This window comes from Pseudorca crassidens, chromosome 10 (genome assembly GCF_039906515.1).
Source record: "Pseudorca crassidens isolate mPseCra1 chromosome 10, mPseCra1.hap1, whole genome shotgun sequence".
NCBI classification, from domain to species: Eukaryota; Metazoa; Chordata; class Mammalia; order Artiodactyla; family Delphinidae; genus Pseudorca; species Pseudorca crassidens.
Genome location: NC_090305.1, coordinates 63,378,226 through 63,403,413, shown reverse-complemented (window position 1 = coordinate 63,403,413; position 25,188 = coordinate 63,378,226). Strand labels below are relative to the sequence as shown.

At 52.3% G+C, this 25,188-nt stretch overlaps 1 protein-coding gene across 7 annotated transcripts in view; it reads left to right on the top strand.

Annotated features, from left to right (window-relative positions):
• Positions 1–25,188, top strand: part of TTC21A (tetratricopeptide repeat domain 21A) — a 34,352-nt gene that overhangs the window by 5,154 nt on the left and 4,010 nt on the right. For 2 of the 7 annotated variants that reach the window (XR_010946967.1, XM_067754033.1), the window contains exons 6-28: positions 1,528–1,685; positions 4,606–4,690; positions 6,585–6,683; positions 7,644–7,836; positions 11,414–11,511; positions 11,669–11,869; positions 12,543–12,672; positions 14,575–14,732; positions 14,941–15,156; positions 15,971–16,209; positions 17,000–17,072; positions 17,173–17,283; positions 17,630–17,768; positions 17,953–18,056; positions 19,261–19,449; positions 20,615–20,725; positions 21,403–21,484; positions 22,250–22,400; positions 22,628–22,789; positions 22,947–23,436; positions 23,890–24,010; positions 24,169–24,236; positions 24,322–24,404. Coding sequence is in view for 6 of the 7 variants with exons in the window: in XM_067754033.1 (XP_067610134.1) it covers positions 1,528–1,685; positions 4,606–4,690; positions 6,585–6,683; positions 7,644–7,836; positions 11,414–11,511; positions 11,669–11,869; positions 12,543–12,672; positions 14,575–14,732; positions 14,941–15,156; positions 15,971–16,209; positions 17,000–17,072; positions 17,173–17,283; positions 17,630–17,768; positions 17,953–18,056; positions 19,261–19,449; positions 20,615–20,725; positions 21,403–21,484; positions 22,250–22,400; positions 22,628–22,789; positions 22,947–23,436; positions 23,890–24,010; positions 24,169–24,236; positions 24,322–24,399 (3,456 nt within the window). In the remaining variant the exon portion in view is untranslated. The other 5 variants (XM_067754037.1, XM_067754031.1, XM_067754035.1 and 2 more) reach the window with 4 other exon arrangements.

The following is a 25,188-nucleotide window of genomic DNA, read 5'->3' as shown; positions in this document are numbered from 1 at the left end:
TAAATTGTTTCCTTTTTCTGATGTGGCCCTCGTTGAATCAATCTATGATGGGAAAACCATCCTCTTATCCTCTTCTGTTTGTATATCCTTTCTTACAAAATGAATAGTTACTCATTAAAAAACCAGAAGTCTAAGAAGGTCAAAAGGTGATTTAAAATGGCATCCTTAGCCCTACCACCCCCGAACAACCCATGTTAACATTTTAGGGCCATGTCCAAGTCTTTCTTCTACGCATTGGTTCAGGGTGTGCCTTCGGTGGTTTTCTGGGGAGCAGAGGCCATGAGGTTATCTCACAGGAGGTTTAGCAGGTTATGCCCTTGGGACCAACACTTGTGGAGAAAGTGAAAGAAGCAGGAGGGAGAACTTGGGCTGTGAAGCAGCTCCAGTGAAGGCCTCAGCCGGCTCTGCTTGGAATTATGGAGCTGGGATGGCCCTTCACTGACTCCCTCACTGACAAGATGCTGACTGTGTGACCTGCCCCTCGCGGAGGTGTGTGACCTACCCCTCGCGGAGGTGTGTGACCTGGTACCAGGCAGCTCCCTGCAGCCACGGGTGATCCCAGGAGGGAGACTCCCCCAAGAGCTGTCAGCGTCCAACTCCCCTTTTCCTGAAGGAGGTCACACACAGCACCCACCATGGGGTGGGAGATAGTGTGGGTAGTTCATATAGTTGTAATCATAGGGCATCTTACCGTTTGGTCTCTTTCTCTTCATGTAAGGTTATATCATAAGCACGTGTCATTCTGAATGTCTGCGTAAAGCCAGGCCCCTGTTGTGTGGGCCTAATGTAATTTGCCGACCCCGCCTCCTATTGTTTGGATATTGAGATTGTTTCTAGTTATACACTTAGAAAGAGTTCTACAGTGAACACGTTTATGCATATATCTTTATTTAGAATAATCCTCCTCTTGTTTTTAATAAGTCTCTTAATGGAGGGTTACTGTAAACTGAAGCCATCCTTTCGGAGTCCAATTTCAAGCCTTTTGGGAGCATTGCCCTCTGCCCCTCAGGCATCTGTGTCATGACTCACCCAGGAGAGCCTGGTGGCTGGCTGCCTGTAGAGGCCATGACCCCAGCCAGGTGTGCCTTGAGAGCGGAAAAAGCACCGCAGGCTTGCCGTGGGGAGGGGAGGGTTACCTGCAAACCCTAACCGACTCTGAGTTGCTGCACTGGCCCAGTGAGCAGTTTTCAGTGGTGAATTTTAGGAAAGTGAATGGGAAATGATGGGCCATATGTGGAATTGGAAAGTGCCCAGCAACTCCAGCTTCTCCGCTGGGGGTGGGGGGTGGGGAGGCGGGGGGGCCCTCCCATGACCTTGCTCTGTCCCAGGCTTGCTCAGGGCTCAGCCGTCTCCTGGAGCCCCTGCCTTGTCTCTCAAGGAACCCAAGATGGCTGTGGACCCTGATTTGTCACTCTGAGTGATGGATCCTGCCCACATGTCAGGCTCTGCTCCTGTCCTGGTGGGGACCCTGACACCCCTCCATCCTTCGTGGGCACCAGTGGGACTCTTTTCTTTGGCTTTCGACAGGCAACGTATTTCATGATGCTGCAGAACTACTCGGGGGCCCTGGAGGTGGTGAACCAGATCACTGTCGCCTGGGGCAGTTTCCTGCCGGCCTTGGTCCTAAAGATGCGGCTGTTCTTGGCTCGGCAGGACTGGGAGCAGACGGTAGAAACGGGACACAGGTGAGGAGCGGGGCCAACCTGCTATTTCCTTCCTTTGCTAGCCAAGGGGTCTAATCGTTCCCATCTTACACAGAGGCGAGATGGGAGCTGCTGTGTACTTGATGGAGTAAGACACAAAAGTCAGTATTGTCAACAGGAGTTATGAATAGTGACATTATGACATTGGGGGTGGGGGAGGAGAGGGAGGATGGACGTGAACTAGACACTTACCTGTCATAGCAGGAAGCCGACAGCAGAGACCTGCAGTGGAGGAATCAAGAAATAGGCCTGTCAAGAGGTCTAAGCATAGTGTTTAGGAGAGAGATGGAGGGAACTACCAAAGGAACCCAAAGCAACAAGAGTTACAGGGTAAAGAGCAGTTGTCTCTGAGGAGTGGTGGGGAGGGGAGAGTAAAGGGAGAAAGGGACTATTGTATTAGTTACTTTTAAAAACTGTGGGTGTGATATGTGTTAATAAAAACTTCAGGGGACAAAGGTCATTGTTGCCTGAGAGAAGACTTTAGTAGCAAGCTGAGTGCATCTGGAAGACAGCCTAGGGTTCCGGAGTTATGCGGTCTGTGGAAGCCAGACGCCAAGTATAGGGTGATCCTGAAGCACTTTCACTGTGAATAGAGATAAAGATGGCTTCAGGGGAGGGATGTTTGATGGAGGGTTTTGTAGAATGGAATTTTCTAGATAACTGAAGCTTATCTCTTTAACCTCTAACGCTTTAACTATTTTTATCACAGTAATCCTAAAACGTACAGTACCAATTTTCTTCCTAAAAAGAGTTAGTGGACTACGTTTTTTTCTGAGTGACCATGAGTCACCACTACAAGTTTTTACTAAGTTGTGTGTGGGAAAAATAAAACAAAACACAAACATACCTCTTCCTTCCCTGTGGAGGGATGATAACTCCTCTGATGATAGCTGGAATTTGAGTCTCAGAAAGAGGCGCTGGTAGGAAACTGAAAGTGATTCCAGCCTGTGCCAGACCTGGGCAGGTCCTCAGCAGCCCTCTCTCACAGTTGACACCTGGCCGGTGTCCTTGGCAGGAGCTGGGTCAAGAGCTTGCTTTGGAGGCTCTGCCTTGGGCCCACAGGATACCTGGAAACACCTGGCTGAAGGCCTCAACCTTGAGTGTGTGCGGCCTCCCTGCCCAGGCCCTGCCGCATCCACCTGCAGGGAGATGGTGTTTGGTGCCAGTGGGTTGAGTCCAACACCCGACACCTTCCCTCATGGAGGGTTTCCCAGCTCATAGAGTTCCCCCATTGCTCTTTAATTTTTTTTTTTTCCCCCGGCCACACCACACGGCATGCAGGATCTTAGTTCCCTAACCAGGGATCAAAACCATGCCCCCTGCAATGGAAGCGTGGCATCCTAACCACTGGACTGCCAGGGAAGCCCCTCCCGCATTGCTTTTTTTTTTTTTTACATCTTTATTGGAGCATAATTGCCTTACAATGGTGTGTTAGTTTCTGCTTTATAACAAAGTGAGTCAGTTATACATATCCCCATTGCTCTTTAAATCTCTGCTCTCTGTAGGTATGTATCTCTTTTCAGCCCTAAAAATTGTTCATTTTTTCCTTCTCTCTTATTTTTCTCCACTGAAACTAAAATAATTTGTCTCTTTCATTTAAAGAACCAGCTTTGAGTTTTGTTGATGCTATTATCTTTGTTTCCTAATTTATTACTTTCTGCTCTTTATTATTTTCTGCCAACTACCTCCTGTGGAGTTACTCTGTTGCTATTGTCTGACTCTTGGGTTGGATGCCTGGCCATTCTCAATCTTCTTTTAGAAGATAAGCATTTAAGTCTATGAATGTCCCTAGAGGTACCATTTAACAGTATCTACACATTTGGATACTTCAGTAGTATTTTCAGTGTCTTTTGGTTCTAAGAATTTTCTAACATTTGTTCTGATTCTTTCTTAGTCCATACATCTTTTAAAAGTTTCTTTTAATTTCCAAATTATGAGGTTCCCAGTGCCTTCAAATTCATCATAAATGCTTAGAAGTCTTTGACTGTTGACTGTGCCTAATCGTGTTGGAATTTTATATGTCCTTTAGAGTAACCATCAATTAAGCAGAAGGGCCATTCCCTGATCAGGCTGAAAAATATGAAATTTCCTGTAAAGAAATAGAATATTGGGACTTCCCTGGCGGTCCAGTGTTTAAGACTCCATGCTCCCAGTGCAGGGGTCATGGGTTCGATCCCTGACTGGGGAACTAAGATCCTGCATGCCACTTGGTGTGGCCAAAAAAGAAAAGAAAAGAAACAGAATATAGAAAACTCCACAATATGATCAGGAGCTGCATCTTCCCAAGGACATATGATGGAAACCAAGGTTCCTTTCCATCTTACAGCTGCAGACTGCCCCCCAAGCACCTCTCTGGCCCCCCCAGACCTTGGCACCATGGTCATACCTGTGCTATTTGGGACATAATGGGCTTCTGTCACAAAGACACCCCCAAATATGTGACTTAAATAACATAAGATGTTATTCCTCTCTCAGGGAAAAGTTTGGGTGGTAGGCCAGGGCTAGGATGACAGCTTAACTCTGTAGGGTCCCAGGCCCCTCCCTTCTCTCTCATTGCTGTCCTGTTCCTAAGATGTTGCTCACGTGGTCCACATTCCAACCAGCAGGAAGGAGGAAAGAGAAGAAATGGAAGGCATGCTGTAGGGGCACCACTGGATATATCCTGGGCACTTCCGCTTGCATCCTGTTGGGCAGAAATTAATCACATGGTCACTCCTGAGCTGCAAAGGGGGGCTGGGAAATGTAGTCTTTTCCGGTAGCCCTGTGCCCCAAGTTTGGGGGTTCTATTATTAAAAGGAGAAGGGGAGAATGGATGTTAGGAGACAATCAGAAGTTGCCGCCACACCTTCCTAGCCTTGCCTCTGAACATTCTCAATTCACGTGGCTCCTCCTCCTATTTCAGAATCCTAGAAAAAGATGAAAGCAATATTGATGCCTGCCAAATTCTAGCTGTGCATGAGCTTGCAAGAGAAGGAAACATAACCACAGTAAGTTCTTTCAAGACTCAGAAGTTACGCCTTGAAACCAACACAGCCAAGGAAGGACCCCTCACAGCACCTCCACCCCCAAGGCATTGGAGGGGGCTCCCTGGGTCTCAGCTCCCTGCCCCCTCCTCCATACTCCCTGCCAGGGTGGTCTGCTCTGGTTTGGTCTTTGAGCCACACAGTTCCAAAGGCCAGCAGTGAGGCTAACTCTGGTTCTGCCACATGTTCCCTATGTGACCCTGGGCAGGTGTCTCCACCTGAATGAGCCCCAGGATGCTCATCTGTAAAATGGAGATAATTCCACCCACTCCGTGAGCTTGTTATAAGGACTAAGATGACAGGTGGGACAACTGGGAACAGTGCCCAGTGTACTACAATAATTTGCTCCATGTTACCTGATAGAAGTCATGGTTGTGGGGGTTTTGTTTGTTTGTTTGGGGTTTTCTTGTTTGTTTTTTTGCCACACCACACGACTTGCAGGATCTTAGTTCCATGACCAGGGATTGAACCCAGGCCCACGGCAGTGAAAGTGCTGAGTACTAACCACTGAACCACCAGGGAATTCCCCACAGTTGTGTTTCATATTTCAGGAAATGCCTTTTTTTAGGGAATGGTTGGAATTGCTCAGGTATTGACAGTACCAGGCAGTACCTGGCCCCAGACTTGCTCCTAAGCCTTGTAGTTTTCCAAAGAAACCCCAAAGAGCCCTCACATCCAATCAGAAGCACCTAGAATTCTTAATGAAAACCTCCATGCCCAGACAGCTTCTTATTTTCAAAAAGAGTTTGTGTATTCAGCTAAAACCCTGCCTTCTGAATAAAGACATTGCCTCTGCAGGTAGTGTGACAAATCAAGAGGCTATAAGGGGTCATGGTGGGGAGAGGAAGTTTTCTGGTTCCATCTGGCCAGCTCTGAAATTACGGATTTTGTGGGGTGAGGTGAGGTGGAGGGCACCGTTCGTATTTGGGAGGAACCCTCGAAAAGGGCTCTACCACTGTCTCTGGGTCAGAACAAGAGAACAGGCATGTCCTCCGCTCCCTGAGACCCCAGAGCCCTGGGCAGGCCTTCCTAAGGCCTGGCCTGAAGGTTAGACCCAAGGGCAATTAGCATTTAATTCTTCTCCTTCGTTCCCGCCTCAAACTCTGGGATCTGCCCCTCGCCCCAGCTCAGGCTGCCCAGTTCTTGCCTTGCAGAAAAGATCCACCCTACCCCGGGCTTCTGTTTTGGCACTTCTTTGCAGCTGGGGACTAAAAACTCCCTACTCCCACATAGAGAGTGGGCAGAAGAGGCCATTGGAAAGAACGCAGGCTTTGGAGTCAGTCAGCCACCTCGTTGGCTGGGTAACCTTGAGAAAATGACCTAACCTTTCTGACCCTTCATCTGCTGGACTGAAAAATTCGGGTATCTATAGTTACACTGACTTACAGGGTCGTTGGGAGCATTCACTGGAATGACAGGGAAGCACCAATGTGGTGATTCACATCAAAATGGAGCAGGGGTTTGGGGCCAGGGACCTGTCCTGACCATTTGCTCCTGGGCCAGCCCAGGTGGTTTGCTGCCAGCCTGGTGGGCTGTGATGTGGGCACCATGACAGGTGGCTCCTGGCCCTGCCTGGGGGTGTCCCAAAGGGCAGCTGCTCTTCACAGATTCATGAACAAAGCGGCAGTGCCAGCTCTGGGATGAATAATGCTCCTGAAAGCTCCGCCAATGAGGCTCCGAAGTAATACTGAAGCCTGGGCCCGCCCAAGGCCAATTAACTCTGAATCTCTGGGGCTGGCTTGGGGGCCTGGGTGTTTTTAAGATCTCCCAGCTGGTGTTCATGGGCAGCCACAGTTGAGAACCTCTGCCCCACTCCCCTTTTATATACTGCCTTTGACATTGTGTTTTGTTCTTGTAGGCTGCTGAGCGTGTTAGAAATCTGATTAAGGCGCTGGAAACAAGAGAGCCCCAAAATCCAAGCCTCCATCTTAAAAAAATTCTTGTGGTTGGCAGACTGGTAAGAAGGTGTTCCCTGGTTTCTGAACGAGTGCTTCTTGTTATGTTCCCCGGGGGAGACCTGTGCTCCCTGGAAGCTCCCTGAGGACCCTGCACCTCCCCTCTCTGGCTTAAACTTGGCCTCTCAGGCTGGTGGCCCAGACCCCGGGGCCACTGCCTGCCTCCAGCCAATCACTGAATTGTGGGCTCTGTAGCCTGCACCTACATGTCCTTCAAAGATGCTATGAAGATCACGGAGGTGAGGTCTAGAAGTGCTTTCAGAGAGGGAGGCGCCCTGTTTGGGGAAAGAGGGCAGTGGCACAGCTGTGGTACAGCAAAGCAACGCCCAGCTCTAACCTCAGGGTGCTGGAGCACCGGACTCCCATATCCTTTCTGTGGAAGAGACCTGGTGAGGCTGGCCTGCCTAGGCCTCTCTGATGCCAGGCAAGGTGCAAACAGACCAGGCTGCCAAACAATCTGTCTGTGTCAGACCCTTGAGCCCCAGAGCCAGATTTACTAGAAGGAATTGCCATAAGAACAGGGGCAGCTCTGGGGAGTCGAATGCCACTGGGATACCCTCTTGTCCTCCACAACTATGTCTGATTCTCTCTGCCTCATTCTCCACGTGTGGCAGGGAAAGTGGCTGCTCACAGCCTTCAGAGCCACTTTCCATCAGTGGGACACAAAGAGTTTCTCTCATGCAACTTCAATTTGTGAAAAACCTCCTGGTGACTCGTTGGACCAATGACTGTGGCCAGACAGGGGCTGGGTCCCTCAGAGGGCCTGCGGCTGGAGGCGGGTTCCACAGATGTGGCCAGCGGGGGGTTCTTTGGGAGGTGGACAGCTACCCGGACCCAGCTGCCTGGACACAGGGTACCTCTTGGGCTCTCCTGAGCACCCCCTAGTCCCACCAGAGTGACACGGCCGTGCTCAGACAGGCTGGCCTGACTGATTTCCCCATTCCCGTGTCTGTGCCTTGCAGTCTGGGAGGCACCAGGCGATTCTGCAGCTGGTGTGTAGCTTCCTCGAGCGAACCTTCATGGCCACATCCTCCTACGCCCACGTGGCCACAGAGCTGGGCTACCTCTTTATCCTGCAGGACCAAGTGAAGGAGGCATCTCTGTGGTACTCGGAGGCCATGAAATTGGATGAGAGCAGCATGGCTGCCTTGACTGGTCTGTGCAGGCAGGGCAGGGCAAGGGGTGGTAGGGCGGGGGCTGGGAGCCAAGTAGGGTGGCCGCCGTGGGTCCAGAAGAGAGTGGGCTGGGAAGCATTCTCCCCAGGGTGTGTGTGAGTTTGGGGCTGCGTTGTATGATGGGGTGCCTGTCCACGAATCTACAAGTACAGATGTAAGAGGAACAGGAATTCTCAAAAGTGGTCAAAGCCATTCTGATCTACAGCCGACCTCCAATAGCCATACCCAGCCCATTACGCTCAGTCAGCCCTGCCTCCTCTCAGGCCTTACCAGGCCAGTGTGGGAGAAGGTTCTACTGCCAGAGCACCCCTCCCCAAAGCCTCTAGGCTCACCTCTGTAGACCCTCCCTCTTCAGGCCCCTGAGCTGAAAGGCCACCAGAGTGAGCAGTTTTGAGAGTTTTACTTCCCTGTCTGTCCCAGTGCTTCCCTCCGGCTTTATCTAAATGTCAAATGAATTTTCCGGAGCCCGATTTTCATTTTTACACAAAGCCCTCAAATCGGTGTCTCTGGTGAATCCTGAAGCAGCAGTGTTTGATCTTAGTGGGGGCAGCCTCATGACCAGTGTTCCAGGCAGGCTGGCTTCTTGCCCTGGCTCTGTGGAGTTGTGGGCAAGTCACTTCTGTCTACACTCCAGGCTCCTCATCTGTGCGGCACAATCAAAACAGCAATCCAAGTGACTGGTCTTGATTTCTGGTTCAATACGTCAGGTTGACTCATCCGTCATCGCCTCTTCCTCCCTCCCCAAATCCCACAAAAGTCATGGGCGACCTTTTAAAAAGATAATGAGTCCCTGTAGCAGCCCCAGAAACAGGGAAAGGTGCCTTAGATGGACCAGGAACTTTGAAGGACTTCTCATTTTTAGAAGATATAAAGCAGATTGCATCCAACAAATGGAAACTCCAAGCAGGTCTAGAAACCCATAAGCCAACATGGGTTGGGGCAGCTAAAGAAATGAGTAGATCAGCTTTCCCCAAAGGGCTCCAGGAAAAAGAAAATTTTAAAAACATAAGCTCAGGGTCCCCAGAGGCTGGGAGCAAAACATGCCATAGGGTAGTCATTGAGATAACAGGAGGGTTATTGAGAGCCAGAGAATGGGATCAGGGAGGGTCTACCAGGTGGTGAGGTAGGAGGGAGCAAAACAGAGCCCCCCCCACCATGACGTCCCACCACCATCAGGGACATGAAGGACCAAAAGACTTGGATGCCCGGCACATAGGCAAATCCCCCAAAATGTTCCTCCACTAGGCTGAGTCCTTCCCCACTTCCTCATTCAAGGGAGATCCCCAGCCAATCAGCCAAAAGGAAAGTCCATACACTCCAGCCCAGGCCGAGCCCACTCTTGTGTGTCCTGGATTCATCCATCTTATCTGGCCCGTCTGGGAAAATCAGTGACCTTAACAATTTGGGAAATCTGCCCCAGATGCTAATATTCATCACTCTTGTCCATTTATAAATCTACTAGCAGTTTGAAAAAGGAACCAAGTGGAACGTGCAAAGCAGTGCCCATCTGAGGAGCAAAGTTAAGGCCAGATACAGAAAAGACTTTTTCCCCCAAACACTTCCCATATTGGCTGGCTCTAGAGGGTATTATGTCAGTAAGTAAAGAACATGCTACTAGGAAAAAATACAGAGAACAAAAAAGAGTTGCTGAAAATTTAAAATATGATTATTGCAAAGTAAAAAATTCCATAGATGAGCCAAATAGTGGGATGGATATAATTGAAAACCAAGTTGGTGATTAGGAAGACAGAAATAATTGCACCAAAATGGCCAAGGACTATCTTGTAAAAGAAGAATAGTAGGAAGAGAAGGGATTTGTCCTCCCAATATCAAAACATGTCTCAAAACAAGAGTAGTTAAGTCTGGACTTCCTTGGTGGTGCAGTGGTTAAGAATCCGCCTGCCAATGCAGGGGACACGGGTTTGAGCCCTGGTCCAGGAAGATCCCTCATGCCGCAGAGCAACAAAGCCCAAGCGCCACAACTACTGAGCCTACACTCTAGAGTCTGCGAGCCATAACTACTAAGCCCATGCGCCACAGCTACTGAAACCCGTGCGCTCTAGGGCCCAAGTGCCGCAACTGCTGAGCCCGCATGCTGTAACTACTGAAGCCTGTGCACCTAGAGCCCATGCTCCACAACAAGAGAAGCCACCACAATGAGAAGCCCGTGCACTGCAACAAAGAGTAGCCCCTGCTCACCACAATTAGAGAAAGCCCACGCACAGCAACGAAGACCCAACGTAACAATAAATAAATATTAAATGCTTTAAAAAAAATAAGTAGTGGAAGACCCAACGTAGCAATAAATAAATATTAAATGCTTTTTTTAAAAAAAGTAGTTAAGTCAGTTTGAGGCCAACACTGGAATAAACAAATAGATAAATGGGATAGAAACAGGTCTTATGATACAAATGACATTTCAAACCCATAGAGTTTCAATAACTTGTGATTGGACACCTGACTCTCCATTATGAAAAAAATAAAGGTAAATACCCATCTCACACTATCCTCAAAAATAAATTCCAGATGAGTTAGGTATTTAAAGATAAAAATTAAATTGGACTTGGGTTTCCTGGGGGATGCTAAGCCTAACCACAAACTCAGAAACTGTAAAGGAAAATGACCAATATGACTACGTAAAAACTTAAAACTAATGGATGGCAAAAGGCACAATAAAATAGTTAAAAGGTAAAAGGCAAACTAATGGAAAATGTAACAAAGACTATATATAAAGAGAATATAAATATATAAAGAGAAAAAATATATATATAGAGAGAGAGAGAGAAGTCCATCCAAAGAAAAACAGGCAAAAGCTATCAGGAGGAAATTCACAGTAGAAAAGACCATTAAATATATAAAAAGATGTTCATTCTCCCTAAAAAAATTTTTTATATGTGAATTAAAATGAGTTACTGTTCACTCTTTAACCTGGTAAAGAGTGAAGCATGTTTGTGAGGTTGTGAGGAAAGAAAGAACACTTTCAAATTCTTGGCAGGAATGTTAATTCAGATATCCTTGGAGGACAAGTTGGCCTTATCTATCAATGTTTTAGATATGCGTGCCCTTTGACCCATCAGCTCTACTTCAGGAATTAGAACACACACAAATGTAGACCATGGCACTGTAATATTTAAACACTGAAAACAAACTAAATGTGAAATGAGGAGTCCTTCAGTAGGGCAGTAGTTAACTAAACGGTTACATCCACAGTGGAATATTATGTCATGATTAAAGGGAATGGGGTAGATTTGTATGAACTGATGGGAAAACATGGTATACGCTAATAACATACAAATGCTTCAAAAGATGTTTGGAGGCGTATACCCCAAACTGTTCATGTTGGTTCTTTCTAGAGAGAGACACAGCCAGAACATGAGCTAGGGATGTTTTCCTTGCCTTATGATATGAATTCTTTACCATGAGTATGTGCCACTCTAAGTTTGTGAAGATGTCGGAAAGGGCCCCTGCCATCCACTCTCCCGTCCCTGCCTCTGGACTGCTGGACTGCTGGCTCTGCTGCAGAGCTGGCTGCTCATCCTAGTTTTGCCCCATCCCAGGGGTCATCTGGTGCCAGATCTTAGACGGCCACCTGGAAGAGGCTGAGCATCAGCTGGAATTCCTGAAGGAGGTGCAGCAGTCCTTTGGGAAGTCCGAGGTCAGAGCTCTCTGGGCGCTGGGGTTGCTCCAGGATCGTGCCTCCGCCCCGCCTTCCTCCCACCCCCAGTTTCCAGTAAAGCACCCAAGACAGCCCAGGCTTCTGGCAACTCTGCGCAGAGGGTGTTGCTTCCAAGACCTGGGCCTGCCTCCCACAGGTGCTGGTTTTCCTCCAAGCCCTCCTGGCTTCCAAGAAGCACAAGGCAGAGCAGGAGGCCGCGGCACTGCTGAAGGAAGCGGCTGAGATGCACTTCTCCAGCACGCAGGCCCTCCCCCTGAGCACCGAGTACTTTGAAAGGCTTGACCCCCTCTTCCTGGTCTGCATCGCCAAGGAGTACTTGGTCTTCTGCCCCAAGCAGGTTAGAGGAGAGTGCATCTTCATGGCGGCGGGGTGGGAGCGGGGTTGGTCCTGAGGACAGGTCTGGACGGAGGCAGGACCTACCTGGCAAGTCACCAGGGTGCTTGAGCCTCTGGCAGTTGGGGAGCCCAGCGCTTTTCACACTTGCACGTGCAGCGCACCAGTCAGCCAGGGAGTGGGGCACAAGCCCTGCATCTCCCAAGGGATGCCGATGCTTGCTGGTCCAGGTACCGCACTTGGAGGAGCAGGGCACTGGCCCCTGTGTCTGCATTTATCTTAGGGAAGAACTGGGCTCCCTTTTTGCCAGACGTCTTCTAAGAAGTATGTTGGTCTTTTCTTGTTTGTCTGGCTTTCCCAGACAGTCAAGATTCCTTGTGGGCAAGGATCATATCTCATACGCCTTAATATCCCCCCAGTGCCTTGTAATGTCATTCCACAAATATTTATTGAAGGCACTACCATGTGCCAGATGCCGTGCTAGGTAGGGGGGATGAAACAGTGAACAAAAGAAAGTCCCCATTCTCGGGAGCTGATGCTCTTGCACTAGGTGGTACGGAGTGCATGGTATATACATGTGGAAAAAAGTAAAACACTGCGAGAGTGTTTTCTGAGCACTCCCGGAGTCTCCGTTGGAATAGGGCAAACCGCACAGCCAGACCCCCGTGTTCCTACAGCCCCGGTCGCCAGGCCAGATTATGTCTCCTCTTCTTAAACAAGTCTCTGTGATCTTGAATCCTGTAGTCAAGGCAGCACCAGCCCTGATCGACCCGCTGTATTTGATGGCCCAGGTCAAGTATCTCTCAGGTGAGCCTGTAGGTCCTCATGGCCGGCGGGGCCCCTGGGTGAGTGTCCGCAGGCTCCCTGCCTGGGGTAGTCCACACACACATACCCTCAGGAGGCGGGCCCACTCCTTCCAGCCTCTAACCCCCAGACACCTTCCTGACTCCTCACCAGCAGGGGTCTCTCCAACCCGCCCTTTTGCTGATAGCTTACTTCAGCAGTCCCCAACCCTTTTGGCACCAGGGACCAGTTTCGTGGAAGACAATTTTTCTTCCACGAAGAAGCGGGGTGTGTGGGGGGGGTGATGGTTCAGGCGGTAACGCGAGCGATGGGGAGCGGCAGAGGATGCTTTGCTCGCTGGCCCGCTGCTCACCTCCTGCTGTGCGGCCTGGCTCCTAACAGGCCGCGTCCGTGGCCCAGGGGTTGGGGACCCCTGGTTTACTTGATCTGTGCCAGGTAATAGTCACTGAACTTGATTACGTGCTGGTACTGCTCTGATCCTGGGGGACAGCAGTACTCAAAACAGGCAAAAATTCCACCATGGAGTTTGTGTTCTAGTGAGGGGACTTGGACAGTAAATGCAGTATTGTTGTTAGGGCACGATTGTGCAATGGAGAAAATGAAAGCCGGGGAGGGTGTGCGGGGGTGCCAGGGTTGCAGTTTTTAAAAGGTGGTCAGGAAGGCCTTGTGAGGAGGGGAGACCCTGTACCATTAGACTTTCAGAGCCTCCAGCAGCCAGAACAGTCCCCGTCCATCCTGTCCCATCTCAAGGCCGAGATTCTGGAGGGAGAGGGAAAGGGGGAGAACCCTCCGTGGGGGCCTGTTGTCCTCTCCGAAGTCCTTGCTCCCTTCAGCCTTTCACCCCCGTCTGCCAAAGGCTCCAGAATGCCGTGGCGTGCCTGTGTCCTCTGGCTCTGCATTGTGTGGCTTACACTCTGTCCAGAGCTCCCCGGTCTTCATCCTCGGCCCTCCTAGTGTTCATCCGGCTGCCAGGTTTGCCCACTTCTTGAAGGTCTCCTGGGTACAAGGGGAGGGCAGAAACCACCCCCATCCCGACACACACACAGTGGTGCTGACAGCTGCCAGCACCTTTAGGGACAAAGCAAGGTCTCCAGCTGCTTAGGTTGTCATGGTGACATCTTCACATTTCTGCAGCACAAGGGAAGGAGCAGGGAGTTTGGGACCCAGAAGCAGGTGTTCCCCACCAGCTGGTGATGGACCCCAAGCAGGAGCTGTTGAGGGACCTGGCTGCAGAGGGAGGAGGGCTCTCCCACCAGCTCGCTGTACCCCATTCCTGGGCTGCCACTGCCACCTGCTTAGGGCCAGCCTGGCTGCAGGGAGGCCTCTTAGCCTCAACGTGCCAAGGCATTCAGAGCTCAGCCTCAGGAGCCGATAGGCCTGGATTTAAATACTGACTTTGTCCCTTCCAAGCTGAGTGACTTGTATCACTGAAGTTTCAGTCCTGCATCATAATACCAACCTTGCGGGGCTGGGCAGACATTAAACCAGCCTTTCTAAAGTGCTCTGCCTATGTTGGTGCAGAGCAGGTGCTTCTTAAGTTGTGGCTATTATGGTTGCTGTTATTATTAGATTTTGTTCCGCTCTTAGGTGTGGGAATCGAGAGTTCAGTGTTCCCCTGAGCTTCCAGAGGGAGCAGTGAAGTAACTTAGCCATCTCCCTGAGGGTACAGAGAGAAGGGAGGTGTCACACCAAGGTTTGAATTTCCTGGCTTTTGTCTGGGTCAAGGCAAAAACTGTAGTTCTAATTTTAGGAAGAAACCTCTGAGTCAAGCAGAACAGAACTGGGTAAAATGCCCTATTGGGTGTTTCTGGGTAACAGGACGTGTAAAATTCCTTCTGCCTTTACATAGTGGGTCCTGAGAGTCCCAAGGATCCCTGGATGTAGAGATTTGTTTATTATTTCTAGGAGAGTTAGAGAATGCCCAGAGCACCCTGCAGCGTTGCCTGGAGCTGGACCCCACCTCCGTGGACGCCTACCTCCTCATGTCTCAGATCTACCTGGCTCAGGGCAACTTTGCCATGTGCTCCCACTGCCTGGAGCTGGGCGTCAGCTACAACTTCCAGGTGGGGGTCCCCTATGCCCTGTCACCTGCTCAGCATCCCACAGCCCAGCTAGCATCAGCCCCCACTTGGTTCAGGAGAGTAGCCTCAGGAGCTGCCTGCATCCCTCAGCCCCTTCTGCTGGCCCAAAGGCAGGAACAGGCTCAGTGGGCTCCTGTGGCCTTCTCCCCTCTGGAAGCTGGAGCCCCACACTTTGCTTATGCTCCTCTAGGTCCGAGACCACCCCCTCTACCACTTCATCAAGGCCAGGGCCCTCAACAAGTCTGGAGACTACCCAGAAGCCATAAAGGCACTGAAGATGATCATAAAATTACCAATTCTGAAGATGGAAGAAAGCAAGAAGTTCCATGGGCCCTCTGTGCGGCCCAGCGAGCGGGTATCCATCTTACTGGAATTGGCAGATGCCCTCCGGATGAATGGGGAGCTGGTAAGAAATGTGCTGCTCTCTCCCCTTGGTTCTGGGGCGTGCTGGAGGTCCAGGGTAGGCCTGGGAACAAGGCTTTTTGATTCTGGCTGATGTCTCCTGGTGCTTTATTTGAGGCTTTATTCATTTGGGAGCATCCCTCTCCCTTACCTAAAAGGCTTCAGTGGCTCCCATTGCCCTCAAGATAAACTCCAAACCCTACTGAGTCCTGCATGATCTGTCCCCTGCCTACGTCACTGTCCCTATAAGGATCTGGGAGGTGGAGCACACAGGCCCACCAGGGCCACCACAGGTAGTCGTGCAGGTTGGGCAATGCACAGCTCCAGTAGATGCCAGTTACATCCCCTTGAAGTTTTGCAGTGTACAACCTGCTCAACTGTATGAGGCAGCCCTGGGACCTTGGAAGGTCTGGCTGGGCAAAGGCAGGAAGCACCAAAATGGGCAAAGAGAGTAACTTTGTTAGAATAATCAAGGGTATATATACAATGAAGATATAATTCGAATACACCTTTATGTGCCCAATACCATAACGTTAAAATATCTTTGACTGAAAGCAGGAAGGTACAAGGAGAGGCGTCCATAGGTCTCCCATAGGAAGGAATCACCAACAGACTTTGAGGTGCTCGGGAACAAGTTCTTACAGTCAGGGGTTTCGTGCCCCTCAGCTGGCCCTGCCCTCCAGGAACAGTGGCCCTGGATGCCGAGGGGCTCTCTCTCCTTCCTGCTGCTCTGAGGTGGAGGTGGGCCATCCTCTCCTTGGCTTCCAGGAGTGGTGGGTGACAGCAAATGGAGGGTCTGTTGGGTTCCCATGTCTTAGCATGAGGCCACGAAGGTCATGCAGGACACCATCAACGAGTTCAGTGGCACGCCGGAGGAGATCCGCATCACCATTGCCAACGTGGATTTGGCCCTGAGCAAGGGGAACGTAGACCTGGCACTGAGCATTCTGAGGAACATCACACCCAAGCAGCCCTGCTACATGGAGGCCAAGGAGAAGATGGCCAGCATCTACCTGCAGACCTGCAAGGACGTCCGCCTCTACATCGGGTGCTACCGGTGAGCCCTGGGCAGTGCACTGACAGCCCCAGCCCCAGTGGCATCTCAGGGAGTGTTTTCTCCAGATTGTCTTCTTCACCCTGGGTCTTCAGAATGTGTCCTCAGAGTATGTTTGATGAAAGTAGGGAATTTCCCATGGGTTAGGTCAGTCAGACCAGCTTGTGGCTGACTTGTGAGGATACAGGGGTGAATCTGCCCTGAGCCCTGCTTGCCCCCCGTTATGGGTCACATCCTGGTGGGAATCATTTTTCTGCCCCAGCCCCTGGCTCTGCCTGTCCTTGAGGAAATGTTCAGTGACTTAGATGTACCAACGTGAGTGAAGGAGGATGGAGAGCAGGGATTGGAAGCCCCAAGTTACTGTCTCTACGATTTGACATTGGGACTTCAAGGGTACTGCCCTGGTTCCCTTCCTCAGGCAAAACTCTATCTAGGCAATTCAGGAGGAAGGGGAGGTGATGCCAAGAGCAGTGGGAAACCAATAAGCAGTAGGGTGACATAGTCACACTGGAGGTTTAGAAAGAGCAGGCTGCCTCATGAAGAGGGGTCTGGGGGTTTGGGAGTGGAGGCCAGAGGAGTGGGTGGAAGTGCCGGCTGTGGTCCAGATGACAGTTGAGGAGAGGCTGAACTAAGGGAGCTAGCACCATGCCTCATCTGAGCCAATAAATATTGAGTGATGAATGAATGAGTAAATGAAAGAATGTCAGCCAGAATGAGTGGGAAAGAAGAGGAGATGGATTCAGGAATAGGAAGGATGCACAGGGCTGAGCTAAGGTTTTGGTTACTTTTGCAGGGAGCTCTGTGAACATCTGCCTGGCCCTCACACCAGCCTGCTACTGGGTGATGCTTTCATGAACATTCAGGAGGTGAGTGAAGGTCTCATGACCTCACCAAGTGCCCCCCCCAAAAAAAACTTACTTCTCCAGTGAGAGGGAAGAGAGAGACTGCGGACCCTTTCCCCACCAGCCCGAGAAGGCCCTCGAGGTCTACGACGAGGCCTACAGAAAGAACCCACACGACGCATCCCTGATCAGCAGGATTGGGCAAGCTTACGTGAAGACCCACCAGTACACCAAGGTCAGGCTGGGCTGGGGTGGGAAGGGGTGGGGAGGGCCGGCCCAGCAGGGAAGATGGAGGAAGGTGCATGGGTGGGAGGCTGGGTGGGAGGCTGGGTGGGAGGGGAGAGCCCGCTGAATGGGGTGCCAAGGGGAGGACTCAGCAACTCCCCACCACCCCCCACCACCTGCCGAGGCTAAGGCTCGGGCCCTGAGCCAGGAGGGAGGCCTTTGCACCTGAGGCTTCTGTGATCTGGAGGGGCACACAGGCGCGGTGGCTGCGGCGGGGAGTGGGGCGGTGTGCACACGGTGTGAGGTGCTTGCGAGTAAAACCAGACTTGATGCCAATATTTCCTGTGTGCACTAAGGCGATTAATTATTATGAGGCTGCCCAGAAGATTAGCGGACAGGACTTTCTGTGCCACGATCTGGCTGAACTGCTCCTGAAGTTAAAGAAGTTCAACAAAGCAGAAAAAGTTTTGAAGCAGGCACTGGATCATGACTTTGGTGAGTCAGCATCCTCACTCCCCTAACCTTCGAGCAGACAGACTGCCCCCGGCCTGCACCCTTTTCTCCTGCAGAATGGGGCAGGGGACGGGCACTGGTTGGGGCTCTGAACCCAGCCTCCATCCTCCCCCATGCCCCGCTTCCCAGGGGCCAGAAAACACTACTTTGAGTTTCCATTTTGCAGTCAAAGACATCCCATCCTTGATGAATGATGTCAAGTGCTTGCTTTTGCTGGCAAAGGTTTACAAGAGCCATAAGAAAGAAGATGTGATGGACACCTTGAACAAGGTAATTGACAAGTAGACTCAAGCTCTTTATCTGCCATTTCCTGATGGGAACTGAAGATAGGATAGGACTGCAGGTCTGGAAGGCTCCAGGCCTGGTCCTCAAAAGAGGATCTAGGTTACACCTCCGACCTCCACATTGCATTTATCCCCCCAGCCTTGCTCTCTTATTGATTGTGCACGGAAGTGCTCTAAGCCCGCCTGGGCTGGGCTGGAGAATGCAGGGCATAAGACAGTGCCTTTGTCCTCAAGGATGCTTGTGGTGATAATAATAGATAATGCCAGCAGGCTCCCATGCATTGAATGCTCTGTGCTGAGTTCTGTACTAGGCTTTTTGCTTTCTTATTTAATTCTCACAGTAGCCCTTTGAGCTAAGCACTGTGACATTCCTATTTAACAGATAAGACTCAAAGAGGTTAAGAAATGTACCCAAAGTCATACTGCTAGTAAGTGGTAGAGCTGAGATTTGAACCAGGTTTGGCTTGTCCCAGCCCAAAGTCTCCTGCTGGGAGACTCCTGGCCATTCTTCCCACTCCTTCACTCTTTCTACCCGAGGGTATGGCCTGGCACTTGCCCCTGGGGTGTATTCTGTGGTTGTAGAACATCTCGGACTGCTTGAGGTGACTTATCCCCTTGTTCCCCTCTGGATTTCCATTCCTCAGTCTGGCCCTTAGGGAACCCGGGGCTGATCTGTGCCCACTTCCCGAAACTTAACCCTGGCATCCTCATTTCCTCTTGCCCCAATGCTCTCTGGTTAACTCACTTGATCACTGTATGTCATGGACATTTGTGGGGGCCGCCTCAAGTTCCCAGCAGGGCAGTATTCAGAACAAATGCACCCATCAAAACACAGCCTGCGTTGAATACCTACGGTGTGCTTGTCCTAGCCTGTAGGACAACTGAAGCAAATTAGACACAGTGAGTACCAAGGTGTGATGGAAACAGGTAAACAAGTCAAGTACAATAGTGTTTTGTTTGAGTGCCTTTGCTTCTGCTCCTGCCCCAGAGGCAGTGCCAGTTCACCTCCTGGGTACTCAGCCAGTGGCCCTGCCTGTCCAGAGTGACCCAGATTTGCTCAAGGGCACTTGAGATGCCCTTGCTAAGACAGCTGGCCCTGAGTTGAGAGCTTGGGGATTTGCTGTGAATTGGCCTGAGATCTGGCACATCAGGCTCTGGGTTTCTGATGCAGAGTTTACTGCTTTCCCAAGGCCATGGACCTCCAGTCTCGGATCCTGAAGCGTGTTCCCCTGGAGCAACCAGAAATGATCCCCTCCCAGAAGCAACTGGCAGCCTCCATCTGCATCCACTTTGGGGAGTACTACCTGGCAGAGAAGGAGTATGCCAAGGCAGTGCAGTCTTACAAAGATGCCCTCTCCTACTCACCCATTGACAATAAGGTGGGGATTGAAATAAGGTGGGTCCTCAAGAGCGAGACCCTCTTCCTTCTCTTGGGCCGCGAAGCCTCGCAGAGCTCCCTGACTAGGGACGGAGGCCAGTTCCTTCTCTGTGCCTCCCTGCAAGGGGCACAGACCCCTGGTGCCGAGGGGGCCTGCTCCAGCTGACCCCAGGGCCCTCACCCACCACAGCCCTCGGAGCAAGACTGGAAGCCTCGCTTTGTTTTTTTTGTTTGTTTGTTTGTTAATATTTTATTTGGCTGCACCAGGTCTTAGTTGCCACATGCGGGTTCTTAGTTGCGGCATGCATGCGGGATCTAGTTCCCTGACCAGGGATTGAACCCGGGCTCCCTGCTTTGGGAGCACGGAGCCTTAACCATTGGACCACCAGGGAAGTCCCCTGGAAGACTCGCTTTGGACAGCCACTTGTGGAGGGTGGAGCAGGGGAGGTATTGCTGAAAGGTGCTGCAAGTCTGCCCTTTTCCGGTCCCCCTTGCAGATGGAGAGACAATGAGAGTGTGGCTGCTGGGGGCTCTTTGGGCATGAAGCCCAGGCTAAGCTTCCAAGGAGGTTTAAAGTCTTGTGAGAGGTGTGGCTTCAGATAGGGAATGGTGGCTGGAGTTCACAGGCGGAGGGTAGATGAAGAGCCTAGTGACAGACCCATTCATTTATTTAATATGCTCTCATTTAACAGATTCCCAATATGTGCAAGCCAGGTACTGAGCTAGGCCCTGGAGATGCAGTGGGGCAAGACACGGTCTCTGCCCATAGACTGCCCTCAGGCATGGGGTACAGACAAGTACACATGCAGTTCTCATACCATGTGATACCCGCATGGGGCTCAGTACTCCGCGGGAGCTCAGAAGAGGGGTACCTGTCCTGGTGTCTGGGGCACAGAGGGCTTCCCAGAGGAGATGAGGTTGGAGCTGAAGCTGAAGGATGAGTATGAGTAAACCAGGCCCCAACTCTCAGCGGTTAGTTAGTAAAAGGCACGGTGTGACTAGAGTATTGGGTGGGAGAAGCGGAAAGCCAGAGACACCATCCCAGGGGATCAGAGACATATTTTGAAGGAAGAGCTGATAGAACTTGGGTGTGAGAGAACGAGGCATCGGTCCCTGAGCTTTCCCATGATGTGCACTGGTTAGTTATTGTATCTGGTCTTGTCCAGGTGGTGCCGGAACTGGCACGGCTCTACCTGCTGCAGGGCCACCTGGACTTGTGCGAGCAGCACTGCGCCATCCTCCTGCAGACCGAGAAGAACCATGAGACAGCCTCCGTGGTAAGAGGCTCCAGGCCCTCTTCCCTGCCTTCCCCAGGGTCCCTGCGACCGCATGCGGGCTGTTTCCTAACCCCGTAACCCCAGGTGCCCGGCTGACCCGGCCCTGAGGGGCTGTCGGGCAGCAGGACTCAGCACTGGACCCGCTGCCCTTTGGATGGGAGGGGCAGGCTGGCAGCAGGGGGCAGCAGCGACCTCCCGGGCCAATCTGAGGGGAGGTGGTGAGGCTGATTCACTCCGGGGGAAACCACACCCAACTGTTGAAGGCAGGGGTGGGACAGGTTCCTGGGGCTTCGGGAAGTGTGTGGGAAGAGCCATCCCCAGTCCTGCCGCTCTCCACCCTGTCACCCAGACCACCTTCAGGGCCGCCCCAGCAGAGGTGGGGAGCCCCCATTCCACCTCGCTGCCTGGAGCTGGTAGTTCTCAGATGGGGGTGGAGGGCCTAGCTCCTCGCATGTCTACCTCCAGCCTTTCCTTCCTACTTCCATCCTTGCCCCCTGCTCCCCCACCCCAGGCTGCCCCGCCTTCTCGGCTTCTCCCGTGGCAGCTTCTCCCAGAGCCCAGAGAGGCTACCTCGGAAATCCTCTCCTACCTTCCCTCCTTACCCACCCCGTTCCCACGACAGCCTCCCCGCCATGCCCATGCAAGCTGCTGTCCCAGCATCGCGTGTTTTCTGATAGATGATGGCTGACCTGATGTTTAGAAAACAGAAATACGAAGCTGCCATCAACCTCTACCACCAAGTCCTGGAGAAAGCGCCAGGTAACTGCCTGCATCGAGCCTACCCACTGAGACTGCCTGTGTCGGTTCCCACCAAGCGAGGGCTGCTCTCCCCCCAGAAGGGTGGGCCCTCTCCCCTCCTTCCTGACTGGGCAGAGGAAGCCCCCTCCTCTCTGATTGTTCCCAGAGAGGCAGGAAACTGATAAAGGCCCAGTGGAACGTGCTGGCCCTTCCCGAGTCCAAGGGGCCAGTTCCTGGTCTCAGGCAGGGCAGTGCTTGGCACTGGACCCAAGACAGCCTGTCTATCCCCAAATCACAGACACTGGGGCTCAACATAAGTCCCCTTTTGAGGTCACAGCCACCTAGAGGTAGCTAGAAATTCTCCCCTGACGTGTAGCTCCATTCCCACTCACTGCAACATAAAACCACTGCTTCTTGCTGGGGAAGGGGCCAGACACGAGGCTCAGGGTAGAGCCCCAGCCAGGCCCACACCAGAGTCACCCAGCAATCACAGCTATTAGGAGTTCGGATCCTGGAGCCAGACTGTCTAGGTCTGAATCCTGGTCCTCTGTTTACCAGCTTTGTAACCTTTGGCAGATTACTTAACTTCTTTGTGTCTCAGTCTCCTCATCTGTAAATGGGAACAATAAGAGTACCTACTTTATTGTGTCTCAGTGGAGACACTGGAGCCACTGGGTTGCCCCTGCTCAGCCCAGACGGGTAGTGTTTCCTGGTCCTCCCTGCCTCTCCCTGCCTGATTCAGCTATTGGTTATCACAGCCTGAAGGTTTCTGCTCTCTTGTTTTAGACAATTTTCCTGTGTTGAACAAACTAATCGATCTGCTACGAAGAAGTGGCAAACTTGAGGACGCCCCTGCCTTCTTTGAATTGGCCAAGAAGGTGTCCAGCCGGGTGCCTTTAGAACCAGGGTTCAACTACTGCAGAGGCATCTACTGCTGGTGGGTTGGGGTGGGTGTGTTGGCAGTTATGTGCAGGAGGTTGTCCCTAACGGACATGCTGGCGTTTGCTAGGGAAGCAGAAATTCAGCTTCCAGATCAGGAAGCAGGGAGACCAGCGATCCTGCCCCTGCATTGTGCAGATTCACAGAGTGACCCCTGTGTGTCCCTGTACTCCTCGGGCCTCAGTTTCCCTGTCTGATTCTTGGTGTTTCTCTCCTCCACTATAGGCACATAGGGCAACCCAACGAAGCCCTGAAGTTCCTAAACAAAGCGCGCAAGGACAGCACTTGGGGCCAGAGCGCCATCTACTACATGGTGCAAATCTGTCTGAACCCAGACAATGAGATCGTGGGTGGAGAGGCTTTCGAGAACCTGGTGACTGAGAGCAAGTGAGGGCCCGGCTGGCCGGCAAGGGCAGGGGTGGGACCTGGGGGAAGGCAGAGAGAGCCCGCGGCCTCTGGGTCAAGGCCAGGTGAGGGCCAGGCTGTCAGGCCAGTGCCCTCTGCCCTCTGGCTTGGCATCCGATGCCCACGGCTCCACTGACAGGAAGGAGTTGGAGCAGCACGGCGTGCGCACTGCTGAGAAGCTGCTGCGGGAGTTCTACCCACACTCGGCCTGGGGCCAGACCCAGCTGCGGCTGCTGCAGAGCCTGTGCCTGCTGGCCACCAGGGAGAAGGCTAACGTGGAGGCGGCGCTGGGCACCTTCACTGAGATGGCCCAGGCCGAGGTGCACCAGCTGCCCACTGGGTGGACAGGCGGTGGGGGGATGCCGATGGCGGGGCGAGGCAACACCTGCTTCCCACCCTCACAGAAGGACAGCATTCCCGCCCTGCTGGCCATGGCACAGGCCTACTCGCTGCTGAAGCAGGTCCCCAAAGCACGCACGCAGCTGAAGCGTCTGGCCAAGGCCCCATGGACGCTGGCCGAGGCCGAGGACCTGGAGAAGAGCTGGCTCCTGCTGGCCGACATCTACTGCCAGGGCGGCAAGTTCGACCTGGCCTCGGAGCTGCTGCGGCGCTGCATGCAGTACAACAAGGCAAGGCGCGCACGGCTGTCGGGGCGGGGTCGGGGGAGGGGCACATGGGCTTTGGGGGCAGAGATGCGGGTGTAGGAAGGAGATGAGAAGAGGCGGGACAAGAGCGTTCCTGTGGACCACAGAGCAGGATGGGAACACGGAGCAAGGCAAGAGGAGGCGCACAGTGTCTGGGAGGGGGGAACGTGGAATGGGGAGGAGAGATGGGAAGGGTTCATGAGGTCGAGGGGCAGCGTGCAGGGAGGGTTTGGTGGGGCCGGGAGGGGCATTTGCAGGTCAGGGCAGGAGGGCTGCGGAGGAAGGCGTCCTGTCAGAGTGGGCACAGCTGAGAAGAGGGTACACAGTTCACCCCTCGCCAAGGTGGGCGGTGCTGCTGGAGTCCCTAAGTGGTTTGGGTGAATGCACCCACCGCCCATCCCTTGCCCCAACCGGGATGGGATGTGGCTTTCCCTTCAGTCCTGCTGCAAGGCCTACGAGTACATGGGCTTCATCATGGAGAGAGAACAGTCGTACAAGGACGCAGCCACCAACTATGAGCTGGCCTGGAAGTACAGCCATCATGCCAACCCTGCCAGCGGTAAGGCAGCCAGGCAGGCGTGCGTGGGTGCTGGGCCGGAGGACCAACAAACTCACCCCGCAACACAAGGCCTATGTTCTGGCTGTTGTGGGAACCGGAGGGGTTCTCAGGTCGTCAGACTGCCACCCATTGTCTGCATTCTCCCTGCTCCTGGATAGGCTTCAAACTCGCTTTCAACTACTTGAAGGACAAGAGATTCGTGGAGGCCATCGAAGTCTGCCACGATGTAAGCCCCCGACAGTGGTGGGGGGCTTGCTGCAGTGGCGGGGAGCCCTGCCTGGTGCTTCACACCCTTTCTCTCTCGGTCCCAGGTCCTCAAGGAGCACCCCAACTACCCCAGAATCAGAGAAGAAATTTTGGAAAAGGCCCAAGGGTCTCTGAGGCCCTAGCTGTGGTCAGTGGGAGCCAGGGTGGGTGGAAACTATCAACCTACAGAAGTTTCATGGAGGGGGTGGGAAGTGGGTCAGTGGAGAAGAGAGTCAGAAAATGACATATTCTTCCCATTTCTATATTGTGTGTGGTTTATTTGAATCATGCCTAATCTGGTCTAAGGGACGTCCCAAAGCTTTATGTTTTTAAGGCACAAGAAGCAATTTTGCTCTGGGGAAGAAAGTTATCAACCAGCTTAGCTTCCACTGAGCTCACTGGGCAACTTCTAATGCGCTCCGCTTTTATCCCAGACTCTCAGAGGCCAAAGGGGAGCAAAGAGGTGGCTTAAAAAACACCCTACAGCTATTTTAATATTTTTATGTTTGCCCGTACAAGCCTCTCTTCTCCTGTCTGGTCCCCAGAATCCTGGATTAAAGAAGCAACTGCTCCTCTCTGCCAAGCTGCCCGCTGCGTCCTCCCTGGCAGGGGCCCAAACAGGCCCACTCTGTCCATGCATTCTGCCTCCCCCTCCCCAAGTCTTCAGCCAGCGTCTGCTGGTCCTTACCAGTTTGGGACAAACCCTGATTACTCTTGCCTCTGGCAGGAAAATACATCCCAAGTAAAACTAGCTCCTACTTCATCTTTAGTAAAAGACAGTGACCAACTAATTCATCCTCGAGGAACCCTTTTAACACCTCAGGGGACAAAAGCAGGGGTCCCTGTGTAGATGAATAGTGTTAATTGTAACTGGCAAGAGGGTGACAGAGGTCACCTTTGGTGTGCTCCCAATACCTCTCTTCCTGTTTTGC